The 13,960-nt window shown below is 40.7% G+C and overlaps 1 protein-coding gene across 2 annotated transcripts; it reads left to right on the top strand.

Moving 5' to 3' along the window:
• The first annotated feature begins 1,450 nt into the window (after window positions 1-1,450).
• ganc (glucosidase, alpha; neutral C) lies at window positions 1,451-13,447 on the top strand. Of its 2 annotated transcripts, none has more exons than XM_061062338.1 (25): window positions 1,451-1,607; window positions 1,962-2,024; window positions 2,216-2,318; window positions 4,029-4,156; window positions 4,298-4,474; window positions 4,555-4,576; window positions 4,674-4,743; window positions 4,918-5,014; window positions 5,447-5,630; window positions 5,941-6,085; window positions 6,631-6,866; window positions 6,952-7,078; window positions 8,044-8,123; window positions 8,652-8,795; window positions 8,892-8,988; window positions 9,084-9,185; window positions 9,349-9,523; window positions 10,141-10,209; window positions 10,670-10,734; window positions 10,823-10,899; window positions 10,985-11,059; window positions 11,457-11,570; window positions 11,719-11,831; window positions 12,099-12,202; window positions 12,845-13,447. In XM_061062338.1, the coding sequence occupies exons 1-25, from the start codon at window positions 1,576-1,578 to the stop codon at window positions 12,952-12,954; spliced, it is 2,709 nt and encodes a 902-aa protein (XP_060918321.1). In that variant the 5' UTR covers window positions 1,451-1,575; the 3' UTR covers window positions 12,955-13,447. The 2 variants fall into 2 exon arrangements, with proteins under 2 accessions (XP_060918321.1, XP_060918322.1); XM_061062339.1 differs by having other exon boundaries at window positions 1,475-1,621; window positions 1,982-2,024.
• The last annotated feature ends 513 nt before the right edge of the window (window positions 13,448-13,960 follow it).

Raw genomic sequence — 13,960 nt, 5'->3', positions numbered from 1 at the left:
TTCATTCACCTCTCAGGACGATGCAAAAAAATATGGCAGACACAATTTCTACACTGCCGAATTTTGCATCCACCCTTAAAACACTTTGCTGTCATATGTCGCATCCATCCTTACGTTTCCTCTACAGACACTTCAGAGTCAAACATATGAACGCAGGTTAATGGAAACGCGTCTTCTACCGAGTCTACAGAACAATAAGGACATTTAACTATTAATTATAAACTTCACACACTTTGTCATCACATATTTGTCCCTAGAAACAAGAATCATACCGTTCAATTCTAACAATTCCGCGATGTGTATGCAATTCTTAGAAGGGATGCATTTCTCCGCATAACACCTGTGTGCCTCTTGCTGTAGTTCACACTGTCCCCACCAGAGGGCGACAGAACACCTGAAACGCAGTTAGCTTGAAGAAATGGCTCAAAGTGGCCAAAGTCACAGATAGATATACTTTATTGATCAACAAAATTAACAACATAACCTAAGCTAAAACCCCACTTTTAAAATATCGAATTTGTCCATTTGTGCAACGTGTGCATTTGGAAACGTAAACTGTAATAAAATAACACAAAAAAAACCACTGATGTTGTCACCAGTGTGGGAATGTATTGTGCAATTGAATTCAAATCAGAAGGTTTTGAGAGTAATCATAATTTTACCGAAAAAAAGAAGTATAAGCATTAAAAATGTGTTTGCCAGTTTTCCTGTTTATTGATCCTTTCTCGTTTTTATGTTCACTATGAAAATAAATATGCTACATGAGACAAATTAAGAATACATTTTGGATCAAAACCTTTAACTAATATGTGAAATGTCTGCGTTAGTGAAAGAAAAAAACAATAATACTGATATCGTGTCGTGAAAACGAATTTATTGACGGTCCCTAGTTGAACTAATTTAACCGCTGCTAATATCCATAGACTGGAAAAATAATGATATCATAATAAATAAATATAATATATAAATCATAAACAAATCATAAATAAATATAATAATACAATTATATATAATACTAATATCTGGTGATAAAATGGATGAAAACCCGGTCAAGTAACATCACTAGAACCGAAATAAACGTATGTGGAGTATCTGAACTATACTGACTGCATCACGGTAATAAAACAACAACTTTCTTTATAGATTTATTATTTTCTGTTCGATTAACTGTATTAACAAGCTAACGGGTCTTAAAATCTACATCCTATTTGAGTTTTTTTGTATGAATAAGTAGAATAAATGTATTTTTTAGTTATGTTCTATCCTTACCTTTTTATTAAAAGCACTAAAAAACGTAGTTTTTACTTAATTTGTATTTATTCGCAACTTTAAATGGGCTTGTGTTATGCGCATGTGCGAACTCTGGGTGGGCTGTAGTAGCAAATATTTTAGTTTGAAATTAAAACCGGAAGTGTGGTTGGTGGCGTGTTGACGGTGTCATCTGTGTTATCGCTGCTGTCAGGTTTTCTTATCTTGTCAACCTGAGCAGAGTTTAAACAGAATGTAATGCAGTAAAGTCGTTTGAAGTGTAACAAACCGTCTTATTGGTGTGTTCTGTCCGTCTGTCGGCCGGAGATGGCAGAAGTGATCCAAACCGTTGTGGACAGGTATTTAAAAACACGTTATTTTGAGCGACTCTGCAGCACTGACAAGTTTGAATGTTGACTTTCACTTTAAAAATACAGCCTGTGTAAAGAAAGCCGATATGTCACGCAGTATACTGAATGTCCCTGTTTACATTCCTGCAGGACGAAAGTAACCTCTGATATCTATGCAATGATATAATATAATAATAATAATATGATATAATAAGTAATGTCTTTGATTTCAAGTTTGCCAACTCAAGCAGCGACTCTGAAAATCAAATTATTGTCTACATGTTTTGCATTGAAAGTTGAGTCTTTGCAAAGAGTTTGAAGACATCATGATGTACTTTCACTTTCTCCCTGCTCGTCCCTCAGTGTTGTTCCTGAAGATGAAGGGCAGGAGAAGTTCAAGAAGAGTGAACATGTTGCTTTTTACAGGTAAATTGGATATTTATTGTCAAATCAACTTCACACTGATCACATTGACAAAACCGCCACAGACTCAGCCACAGGTTATTTTGCAGGACATGATATTCTCTGGTGTGTTCAGTAGGATTGAAGCTCTGCAGGATTATTCTAAAACTTATCACACTTTTATTATGTTGATGTTTTTTTCCCATGATTTGAAGGCGACAGATGCAGGGTCCAATCCTACAGTACAAGGCTCTTTTGGACAGCATGGTGCTCACAGAGAAGGGGGCACGTTTTGAACTGCTTGAGCCCGACACGCAGGTCAGTAATAAAACATTTGATGTAGTGATGGGCGATATAACGATCTTATATCGTGAAGGATTTCAACTTGCTGACGATCTGCCAAAGCAGAGAGATCGTAGAACTGGGCTCATGTCTTTATTCTATCATGCTGCAGTTTATGCTCTGACACAGATGCGTCTCTCTCTCTCTCTCTCTCTCTCTGTCTGTCTCTCTCTGTCTCTCTCTGTCTCTCTCTCTCTCTCTGTCTCTCTCTCTCTCTCTCTCTCTCCCTCTCTGTCTGTCTGTCTCTCTCTGTCTCTCTCTGTCTCTCTCTGTCTCTCTCTCTCTCTCTCTGTCTCTCTCTCTCTCTCTGTCTCTCTCTGTCTCTCTCTCTCTCTCTCTCTGTCTGTCTGTCTCTCTCTGTCTCTCTCTGTCTCTCTCTCTCTCTCTCTCTCTCTCTGTCTGTCTCTCTCTGTCTCTCTCTGTCTCTCTCTCTCTCTGTCTCTCTCTCTCTCTCTGTCTCTCTCTGTCTCTCTCTGTCTCTCTCTCTGTCTGTCTCTCTCTGTCTCTCTCTGTCTCTCTCTGTCTCTCTCTCTCTCTGTCTCTCTCTCTCTCTCTCTGTCTCTCTCTCTCTCTGTCTCTCTCTGTCTCTCTCTCTCTCTATCTGTCTCTCTCTCTCTCTCTGTCTCTCTCTCTCTCTCTCTGTCTCTCTCTCTGTCTCTCTCTCTCTCTCTGTCTCTCTCTGTCTCTCTCTGTCTCTCTCTGTCTCTCTCTCTCTCTGTCTCTCTCTCTCTCTCTCTCTCTCTCTCTCCCCCTCCTCCTCCTCCTTTTTTGCTCCGCAGCGGTGAAAACGAAACTTAACAGTAAAGTCCGCAGTCTGATTTTTTAACTCTTACTTTGATCATGTGTCACAGAATGAACACATTCTGTATTATGTTTGATTATATATAAACTAAACTAAAGTTAATCCAATGATGTCATAAAAAACAACAAAGACTGCAGAGCCCGTATGAAGCTCCAGCTGGAGGAACGCTGCAGGACTAAAATAGAACAGAAACACAAGAACTCGAAGTCTACATGTTTTTAAATGAATGCATCACTGCGTGAAAATGTTCCTGATGAACATAAAAAGAGGACACATAACTAAATCATCATTTCAAAGTGGTGAGGAAAACCTTCAAATTGTTCATAAATATCGATCAAATTGAGGGAAAGACATTTCTGTTGCTAAAGATGTTCTGGGTGAGACCTCCAGACCTCCTACAAAGATGTTTTTCAAATAGACTAAACTTGTCAGCTCAGTTTGTGTGCATTTAAAAACATTATACAGGAAAATAAGTTTGGTTGAACTTACAAATTTGTCTAAAGATCAGTATGAAAACAATCGTGATAAAATCGTGATCGTGATTTTGCCAAAACAAAAATCGTGATATGATATTTTTCCCATATCGCCGACCTCTAATTTGATGCAATTTGATCGTTAACATTGGCGATGAAATCGACGCCCGCATACAACACTGAAAAGTGACCCCTTCTGATGCTAATTGGAGATTCTGATTGGCTGAATAAATATCAGCCACAACAGCTAGAATCTGCACTTATCATAGCATTAAAAATATATTTCTTAATGCACTCAGACTGGTTTTAAGCATCTTTACAAACCTTTCCATCTCGCCCTATCCAACCTCTTCACTGTATTACTTTGGTTTGCCTTTCATTAAAAAAAGTCTTTCTCCGCTCTTTTCACAGACCAAACTGCTTCTTTCTGTGTCACCTTGCAAAAACGACACCGTAAAGATACTCGTAGATGAACTCCATCCTCTGAAGTCACGCTACAGAGTTCCAGATGTGATGACGGGGGAGCCACAGTGTGAACAGTGAGATCCTCATCAGCATCACCTGACGCAGAAGTGGCGGTCGAAGCAACATATTCCGCTTTACGATGCTGAGATCCTCGTTATCCCTCGTTAATGAGAATAATGAGGGATGTAACTTCTCTTTTCTGTCACCCCCTGCAGGTTGAGAGTGGTAAGACAGTCTCAGCACTCCATCACTCTTTCCTGGTCTTCAGGATGTCACCAGGTTTGTGTGTGGCATTTCCCGTTCCGACTGGAGATCCTGTGTGAAGAGGAAGTGGTGGTAACATTCAACTCTAAAGGAAAACTGTGGTTCGAGACGCTGCAGGATCCACCCAGGTGAGAGTCTCAGGGAAGCTCACAAATCCACACATGAAGAACTGAATACATTTTTAAATTCTTTGTTTTTTTCTCCTCAGGGTTACGCCTCCTGGTAGAGAGGTAAGAGGACACAAACAGTGTTCACCATTACTCCTGCTGTCATCCTAATCCTGTTTGTACATCTGTTTTTGTTTTTTCTGCTTTGTTCCACCGACAGCTTGAAGAAGACGACACAAGTTTGTTATGGAAGGAGACTTTCAGGCAGTTTGAGGACGTCAAAGCTAACGGTTAGTTTCTGCTTTATCGACATTTTAACAGACAGAAAATGGAAAGTTTTAAAATCTGAGGGTTTACAAGACCACAGAAATACAGCTGCAGTGGTCCAACAATTTATTACACGTCATGACAGACCTTAACGTTTGTGCTCAATGGAAAATAATCTGCGTCTTATTCCTCTTCAGGTCCCTCGAGCATTGGGTCGGACTTTTGTCTTCACGGGTTCAGTCATGTGTTCGGTATTCCAGAGCACGCCGACGGCCTCCAGCTCAAAGACACCAGGTACAGAGACGGGGTCCCTGCGGATCCTTATAAAGTCTTGAATTAGATATTTTAAAATTCAAGGTCATACAGTGTCTTCCAAAGTCTTATTCTCACTTGAGGTCTTAGATATTAGACGGCACTTTGACTGTCTGATGAAAACTTTACCGTCTAGTCAGCGCTATAAAATTTTTGTTTTAACCCTTTGAAGATTTGCTTGTTGGCGGCATTACAGCAACATTTACGGCCGCGTTTTTAGTAAGCATTCACAAACTGGTAACGGAAGAGAGAAGGAAACACAAGTTCAAGGAAATTTGGCTTTCAGCTGAAAAACTCGGGGAATGGCTGCAAGATATGGATTGGATTGGATAGTGTTATTAAAGCCGTTTAGTCTCATATAAAATCATAAAGTATTATATTGTTGTTGAACCTGTTATTCATTTCCTCTCACAGAGATGGTGAACCCTACCGGCTCTATAACCTGGACGTGTTTGCCTATGAGCTGCACAGCCGCCTCGGCCTGTACGGCTCGGTGCCGCTGTTGGTGGCTCACAAACCAGAGAGGACTCTGGGTCTGTTTTGGTTGAATGCATCGGAAACATTTGTGAATGTTTATTACCGCCCGTCTGATCATCAGGTAACCGATTTTCCACTGCTGGTCTTTTATCTTGTCAGTCACAGGTTGGAAAATAATGAACAATTAAAGTGTGTGACTTAAAATACAGAGATACCCTAAAGCTGTTTTCACACATCCACTCCTGAAAATATGTAGAACATTTCAGTGAGCTGATGTGAGAACACAGCAGGATATTATCAGGAGAATTTACCTCGAGCCAATGGGAGGGGGTCTGTGTAAAACACGCACAGCTCCCCCTGCAAATATCAGACGGGAAAACAATATAACATTTTTGAGAGGGAACTTAGAAATGTGCGTTCACCTCACACAGGATGACCAGACACCTCGAGTGAAGAGGAGGCGGACGCAGCCTCAGACCGACGTCCGCTGGCTGTCAGAGAGCGGTGTGATCGACTGCACGGTTCTCCTCGGGCCCACTCCACAGCAGCTCTTCTCTCAGTACGCTCAGCTGACAGGTGTGTGTACGCTCTGAAGCACCTTTACACGATTATTTATTACATGCAAACTTAAAGGCTTCATATGTGATTTTTTGATCCAGCAGATGTCGCCCTTGAGCACCAGCATGAAACCAAAACAACTCGCGCTGCATTGTTGTGTTAGCATGCTAATGCTAGCGATCTTTATTATGCTCGTATCTTCACACTGCATGTAAATTTACCTGAAATGAGCGTGATCTAGAAACACAGTTAAGCAGTGAGTACAGTATGTTATTCTTCTTTTCTCTAGTCCCTCAATTAAACAACTTTTATTCACGAGGGGAGGAGTCAGCCGGCTGTCCCGACGATGTAAACAAAGTGAAGATAGGACTCTGAAAACTCTGAAAACATCACAGACAGTGGGACTCGGGTGTTACACCCATTGTAGACAGTCATGACTCACAGAGTTATTTTCAGAGGAGATACTTGATTTCTATATTTAAGTGTGAAGAATCACATATAAAGACTTTAACAAGACAACAGTAAACAGTGTTACTGAAAGCTCCTCCTCCTCCCTCTGACAGGATATCAAGCACTCCCTCCTCTCTTTTCTCTCGGGTACCACCAGTGTCGCTGGAACTACGACGACGAAGCCGACGTGAAGGCTGTAGACGCAGGATTTGACCGCCACGACATCCCGTACGACGTCATCTGGCTGGACATCGAGCACACGGAAGGGAAGCGGTATTTCACCTGGGACTCCGCTCTTTTCCCCGATCCAGCCGGCCTGCAGCGCCACCTAGAGAAGAAGAGGAGAAAGGTCAGTTTAAAGAAGCATTCAGCATTTTTCCTTTTTTTTCTGTCGGTTTTAGATGCTGATTGTGGTCGTCTTTCTTCTCCTTCAGTTGGTTGTTATAAGTGACCCCCACATCAAGGTCGATCCTGATTGGTCGCTGTACTGCGAGGCCAGAGACGGAGGGCATTTTGTGAAGAACAGAGAGGGGCAGATCTATCGGGGCTCGTGCTGGCCTGGTAACGTCTTTCTCAACAAGTGTTATCTCCAGACGCTTTACTAAAAGAGAATACAGGATATCATGCAGGAAGGATTTCTCCTTTGTGTTCCTCACTTCCTGTTGTCCACACTTCCTCTCCGCTGAGGTGGAGGTCGGAGCAGGAAGTGCATCACAAATCTGTCTAGCCCCGGTTAAGCCCCCTCACGTATGTCTGCTTTTATTTGAGAAAAAAAAGAGAAAACTTAAAAAGTAACTGAATTCATGCAAATTGACTTTTCATAACACCCTGACATATTAGTCACGCTCCTCCTCAGCACCGGGAGAAAAATAATCCTGGCGCCGTCCCTAGAATCTTTGTCTTCTAACAACACCGCTCCTCTGCTAGTCAACAAATGTGCTGCAAACTCCTGGAATATTTTACAACAGGACCTGAACTTGAGCACTTTTATCCCTTATGGACACTTTAGAAATATTATTTTGAACCGCCCACCTGACTGTAACTGTTTTATTTGATTTTAATTACTGACTTATCACTGTAGTCATTTCAAGCTTTTTAAAATTACTTTAGTGTTTATATTTTATTGTTTTTGCTCTTTTATTGATAGTAGCTTTATCTCATTTCTCGTTGTTTATCATTTATGTATGTTTTCTCGGCATCATTGTAAATGAGGGTCGCCCTCAATGATCTCTCTGAGAACTTAAATAAAGGTTGATGATGATGAAATGCACATCGTCTGTGAGGGGGCGGGCCTAACAACATGCAGTTGCACTTGGAGACCTTCTGTTGGTTCCAAAGTGCACCAAACTGAATTCTCAGTTTTAAGTATTTAAACATAATTGTTATCATCATAATAATATGTGGAGTAATGACTCTGAGGCATTCCCCCCCCCCCCCCCCCCCAAGCTCCTCTTCAAGCAAAACAGACAAGTAATACTCACATTAGTTCTTTTATAAATCGTTTTATTGATTTCACCGTCTCATAGGTGAATCCTCTTACCTTGACTTCAGCAATCCAGACACTCGAGCGTGGTACTCCAGATGTTTTGGCCTGGAGAAGTATAAGGTAAAAACAGAACCAGTTTATTCCTCTTTATTCATATGAACAACAGAAGGACTTCTCTGGACCCTGATGGTAGCTGTCAATCAATCAATCAATTAATTAAATCTTTTTGGCTCCCAGAAAACTGCAGGTCCGCTGAAACTCTCAGCTCTTTTAAATGGAGGTTGAAGACTCACCTGTTTACAGCTGCCTTTAATTAAACAGCTTTAATAAGATTTTAAACTTTAACTCTGGACTGTAATTCTTATTATTTTTTTAACTCTTTTAATTTCTTTAATTTAATTTAATTTATTTAATTTAATTTAATTTAATTTAATTTAATTTTATTTTATTTTTATTATTTTATTTTAACATATTTTCAGATTTAATAATTTCAGTGATTTTTTAAAATTGTAATGTTTCTTTTCTTTCCTCTGTCATGATGCTTTTTGATATCTTGTGTGAAGCACTTTGAATTGCCTTGTTGAAATGTGCGACATAAATAAACTTGCCTTTGTTTGAAGTCTTTTTTTTTTTTTTTGTCTGTTGCAGGGATCAACTCCATCATTGTTTGTGTGGAACGACATGAACGAACCGTCTGTGTTCGACGGGCCGGAGAAGACGATGCCGAAAGATGCAGTGCATTATGGGGGTTTGGCGCACAGAGAAGTACACAACCTGTACGGCTTCCACCAGGTGAGTTTAAGCGACTTTGATCCCGCTCATGTTCTCTGTCATTGTATCTTTTATCTGTGCAGGAATTCTACATCTCGTTCTCGTGTTTTCTTGCAGCACATGGCGACGTTCGAGGGTCTGATCACTCGCTCAGGAGGCTCACAGAGACCGTTTGTCCTTTCACGCTCCTTCTTTGCCGGATCACAGAGATTTGGTTTGTTGTTTTAAAATGAATAATAAACACAATGTACTCTGTAATTCTTCATTTTTTAAAACTCTTTGTTTTGATTGTTGTTGTTTTGCATGCAGGAGCCGTGTGGACAGGTGACAACGCTGCCAGCTGGGATTACCTGAAGATCTCAATCCCGATGCTTCTGTCTCTGAGCGTGGCAGGCATCGCTTTCTGTGGAGGTGAGTAGATTACGGTTTGTGGTAGGAATGTTTCTAAGATGTTAAAATCACTGGGCTTGTCCAACCGAAAACACTTTGTGTATTTTTTTATTCACTGTTGAGAATCAAACATTCATCAACACATTGCATCGTTTTGTCATCTTCTTCCCTCGTCTGTTCTCAGCCGATGTCGGTGGGTTCGTTCAGGATCCGGAGCCCGAGTTGCTGGTCCGCTGGTACCAAGCAGCCGCCCTGCAGCCGTTTTTCAGAGGTCACTCTGCAAAGATGACAAAGCGCCGGGAGCCCTGGCTGTTTGGCGAGGAAGTCACGGCTGCGATCCGCACCGTGATCGAGGAGAGGTACTTTAATCTGCCACAGAGGATTCACTAAATCCAGTTTTATTTATTTTTTTCGCAGCTTTGTGTGTGTCAGGATTAGTTTCAAACTTGGAAAAAATCACCCATCTTTAAACAACCGTCCAAAAACAGCTGATATTTAACATGCTATTAATATCAAATTCAAGATGAAGTTTCACATCATTAAGCTGGAGTCAACATGAAGGAGTGATCACTAAACAGTAATCTGCATTTGTTGAATTCATGTTATATTTTGCTGACTAATTTTTTGTCAAAACTGCACCTCTCAGCTGATCTATTTTTTAAAATCTATTTTTTTAAATCTATTTTTTTAAATCTATTTTTTTAAATCTATTTTGTGGTATCTATCTATTTTTTTTACATTTTTAATTTTTCTTTTTTTTTTATTTAAATTGTGTACTGTGTTCACTTTTTGTTTGCAATCTTTGCTCTTTGCTGCTGTAACACTGTAAATGTCCCCGTTGTGGGATAAATAAAGGATTATCTTATCTTATCTTTTATTTCCAAAGATTCATTTATAATAATTCTTTAAATGGTTCCTGTAGCGATGCTGTGTTTGTGTGTGTCACTTTTTCTTTCTTTGCTTCGTCTTGTCTCAGGTACTGTTTGCTCCCTTACTGGTACACTCTGTTCCACCAGGCTCACACCTGTGGTCTGCCTCCTCTCAGGTGAGTCTGCTGCCACCTGCTGCTCACTTGAGGTACTGCAGGCTGCTGTCAGTAAATTAAAGTCTGTACTGAAGCTTTCAGGGACTCTATCCACAATTACACTTGCTGTGTTGGATCACGAACTTAAGTCAAACAGCTTCACAAAGGTAAATGTTTGATGTCATAGAGTCGGTCGTCTCTCAACCGGAAGGTCGGGGGTTCGATCCCCAGCTCCTGCAGCAACATGTCTGATGTCTCCTTGGGCAAGACACTTAACCCAAAGTTGCTCCTGCTGCTTCATCAGTGTGTGAATGTGTATGAATGGATGAGTTAATACTGATGGACTCTTTACTCATCAGCGTGTGAATGTGTCGGTGTGACCTGCGGTGTAAAAACACTTTGAGTAGTCAGACGACTATGCTCGTGCATTTTTTATTTACTTTAAACAATATTTCTTCCCATTTCATGCAAACCTCTGCAGACCTCTGTGGGTTGAATTTCCAAGAGAACAGAACACCTTCTCTGTGGACAACCAGTACATGATTGGTAATCTAATGATATTATTTTTTTGCATAATTTACCCTCCTTTTTTATTTTGTCGTCTCATCGTCAGTCTGTCTCTTATCTCATGCAGGGCGAGCTCTGCTGGCCTGTCCTGTCACTGAACCCGGAGTTAAAGAAATCCAAGTGTTGCTTCCTGGATCTGCTGAGGTAAATCAAGCACCAGGTAACATGAGCGTCATGTATTTAAATGTTCTGTACACCGATGTTACAGTTCTGTTTGTTTCTGTCTTAGGTCTGGTTCGATGTCCGCTCTGCAGAGGGGTTTAAAGGAGGCCGGACGCTGAGTCTTCCCGTCACCATGGATACAGTCAGTCAGTTTTTGTGTTGATTCTCACTGCAGCAGAGACTGATGTTCAACGTCAGTAGTTTTCCTATTCCTGCTTTATTTACATTCTTTATTATTCTAACATTCAGCACTTCAGGGTGAAACAGAAAAAAATGTTGCAATATATTTAATAATGTGGCTCCTCTAGTGACTTTTCCTTTCTAAGTAAAGTCACAAATCACGACGATGATGGGACACTTTCACCTGAGTTGCTGCAAAGGTTTAAAGAAACAATATGCAGGGATTTGGTGTTGGTGCACTTTGGCGCCCCCTGAAGGTCTCTGCGAGCAACTACACCGTCGTAAGACACACAAAGTGCTGCCACAACGTGTCCTCTTAAAAATCTCACTTTGATTTTTCTTGTGTTTCCTCTGTTCAGGTCCCCGTGTTCCAGCGTGGCGGCTCGGTGGTCTGCAGGTCTACAGGGAGCGGCTCCTGCACAGCTGACGTTCAGTGGATGCCGCTCTCCATCACTGTGGCCCTAAACTCTCAGGTGATCTGACCTGTGGCTCCTTTACTGTATGTCCTCCCTCTCTCTCTCTCCCTGATATGTGACTCTATCGACCGTCCTGTCTCTAAAATAAAAGGCATAAAAAGATTTGCACGTCTTGTAGGAGAACTCAGTTAGTGTCTCTCTGCAGGGCGCCGCTGATGGTGAGTTGTACCTGGACGACGGCCACTCCTTCAGCTACCGGGACAGGAAGGCTTTCTGCCTGCGGAGGTTCAACATGCTGTCCGGCCGGCTGCTCTGCCGGTGAGTCATAAATCACACCTGCTAAGAAAGTAACTTCATGTAGGTCAAGAAACTTTTCACAATAAAGGCGCACGGTGCAGAAACTGACATTTTGGTTGATTATTCAATAAGTACTTTACAGTACAGGAGGAGCTATGCACTCGCTCAGGTCCATCCTACCATATTTGGTCGTTTAAGGGAAACAGAATCTGGAAGTTAAAGGTTTTGTTAATCGACTGAGGACGCCTCACAGCTGATGATCTGATGATCTCTCTTTGTGTCTCAAAGTCCTGCCAGTGAAGAAGGAACATATGAGTGTGAAACTGTCGTTCAGTCGGTCTCCATCTTGGGCCTGAAGAGCAAACCGTCCTCAGTGGTGGTTCATGTGTCAGGTGAGGAGTTCTGTCAGTCAGAACGTTTAAAATGGTCGATTTGTTGTCTTTGTGCAAAACTTTGTTTGCACTGCCTGTTATTTAATGTCTGTTTTTTTTATCTTCTTTTTAAACATTGCTGTACATATATAAACAACACAACTTCAGAAGGTCAACACTTTTTTAATTTTTTATATTCAGGTCTAATTACAGATTTTTTTTCTCAACTGTTTTTAGGTTCTTGTTTAAATCTCACATATATTTTTATCCCTGCACGGGTTATGTACATTTCTTGTATAAGTCTATTTTTTAATTGCACAGTTTAAGTTTGATTCATCTAGGGGGATTCTTTAAATCTTTTTTCAGGTTAATATATATGTATGGCAGGGGGGGGGTCGGTTTGTGGTTAATTTGTAATGTTTCATGTCATGTCTTTGTAACCTGCTACTGGATACTTTGAATTTCCCTCTGGATCAATAAAGTATCTATCTATCTATCTATATCTATCTATATCTATCTCTATCTATCTATCTATCTATCTATCTATCTATCTATCTATCTATCTCTCTCTCTCTCTCTCTCTCTCTCTCTCTCTCTCTCTCTCTCTCTCTCTCTCTCTCTCTCTATCTATCTATCTTTTAATGTGCTTCTTTTCAACCCCAGGAGCTGGAGACACCCGTGCTGCGTTTCAGTACACAGAGAGCTGCTGCACGCTGACAGTGAACGACCTGGACCTCCGAGTGACCACGGACTGGGAGATACAGATAGGTTAACTGTGAAAGTGTCGACCACTGATTGTCCATCCTCTTGACTGTTTGAGTTGAGGACGAAGAACGCCATTTAAACCCTCAGATAAATAAAATAAATAAACATTGAAAACAAAATGAAGACTCGTTTAAGGGGTCTTTCAGATAGGATGCAGAATGTCACTTAGCAACTTGCCCATTGATCTGCAGATGTGTGCTCTGCCCCCCCCGCTCTTCCCCGTGGTGAGCGATGCGGCCCTTAAGACCCTGAAGTGGACACACGCAAAGTGGACGCATCAAATATTAGATTTTTTACTCATATTGAACTTTTGAGCCCTTTGATGAACACATCGTCTCTCCGCTGACTCTGCTGAGTTTCTTGACTGAATCTCAGTTTATGTTTGAATCAAGAAGTCTGAACAAAGATTCAAATCTAAAATGTGATTTTATTTATAATTTGTAGATTAAATATGTTGATTTTAATCTGTGAATAAAGGACAAACCCGTGCAGCTCCTTTTGTCACCTGTTGTTACAGACCCTCCTTTGTTCTTACCTGCTGGCATGCTAAGCTAACACCTGGTGACAACGACATTGTGTTTGTTTGTTAGTGTGACCTGACCTTTTCCCAGCCCAGATGTTTGCTTTTTTTTTTTTTTTTTTTTTTTAAAGCCCGCCCTGTTTAAAAAAATAAATAAATAAGGATAATACAAACACATTCAGGTTGATGATTTTAACAGCTGTGATTAACTTCATGTCCTAACCTTCCATCTACAGGAAGGGCCTTACTTTATTTCAAAATAAAAGCACATAGCAAGAAAAGTACTCTCAGTTTAAGACAGTTCAAACATTCAAAATAAAAGCCTCACAATTTAATATTTTTAAATACGAAATAATGGAGTTTGAAACATGCGATTAAAAATGTGATTAATCTCGATTCACTTTTGAAATTTAGTGATTAAAAAAAACAAATATTTTCCTTTTTTTCAGTCCTGAAAGTGTTTTATTCAGTTTTTTTTCCTGCAATGATCTGAG

The sequence above is a fragment of the Labrus mixtus genome, chromosome 18 (assembly GCF_963584025.1).
Source record: "Labrus mixtus chromosome 18, fLabMix1.1, whole genome shotgun sequence".
In the NCBI taxonomy this organism is placed as follows: domain Eukaryota; kingdom Metazoa; phylum Chordata; class Actinopteri; order Labriformes; family Labridae; genus Labrus; species Labrus mixtus.
Note: the sequence above shows the minus strand (reverse complement) of the source record. Positions and strands in the feature narration are given on the sequence as shown.

What these genes read in the sequence shown, in the direction of transcription:
- ganc (XM_061062338.1), top strand. Translation starts at nt 1,576, where the DNA reads ATGGCAGAAGTGATCCAAACCGTTGTGGACAG. An exon ending in CTGTGGCCCTAAACTCTCAG is followed by an intron (nt 11,571 to 11,718) that starts GTGATCTGACCT and finishes GTCTCTCTGCAG; the next exon opens with GGCGCCGCTGATGGTGAGTT. An exon ending in TCCGGCCGGCTGCTCTGCCG is followed by an intron (nt 11,832 to 12,098) that starts GTGAGTCATAAA and finishes TGTGTCTCAAAG; the next exon opens with TCCTGCCAGTGAAGAAGGAA.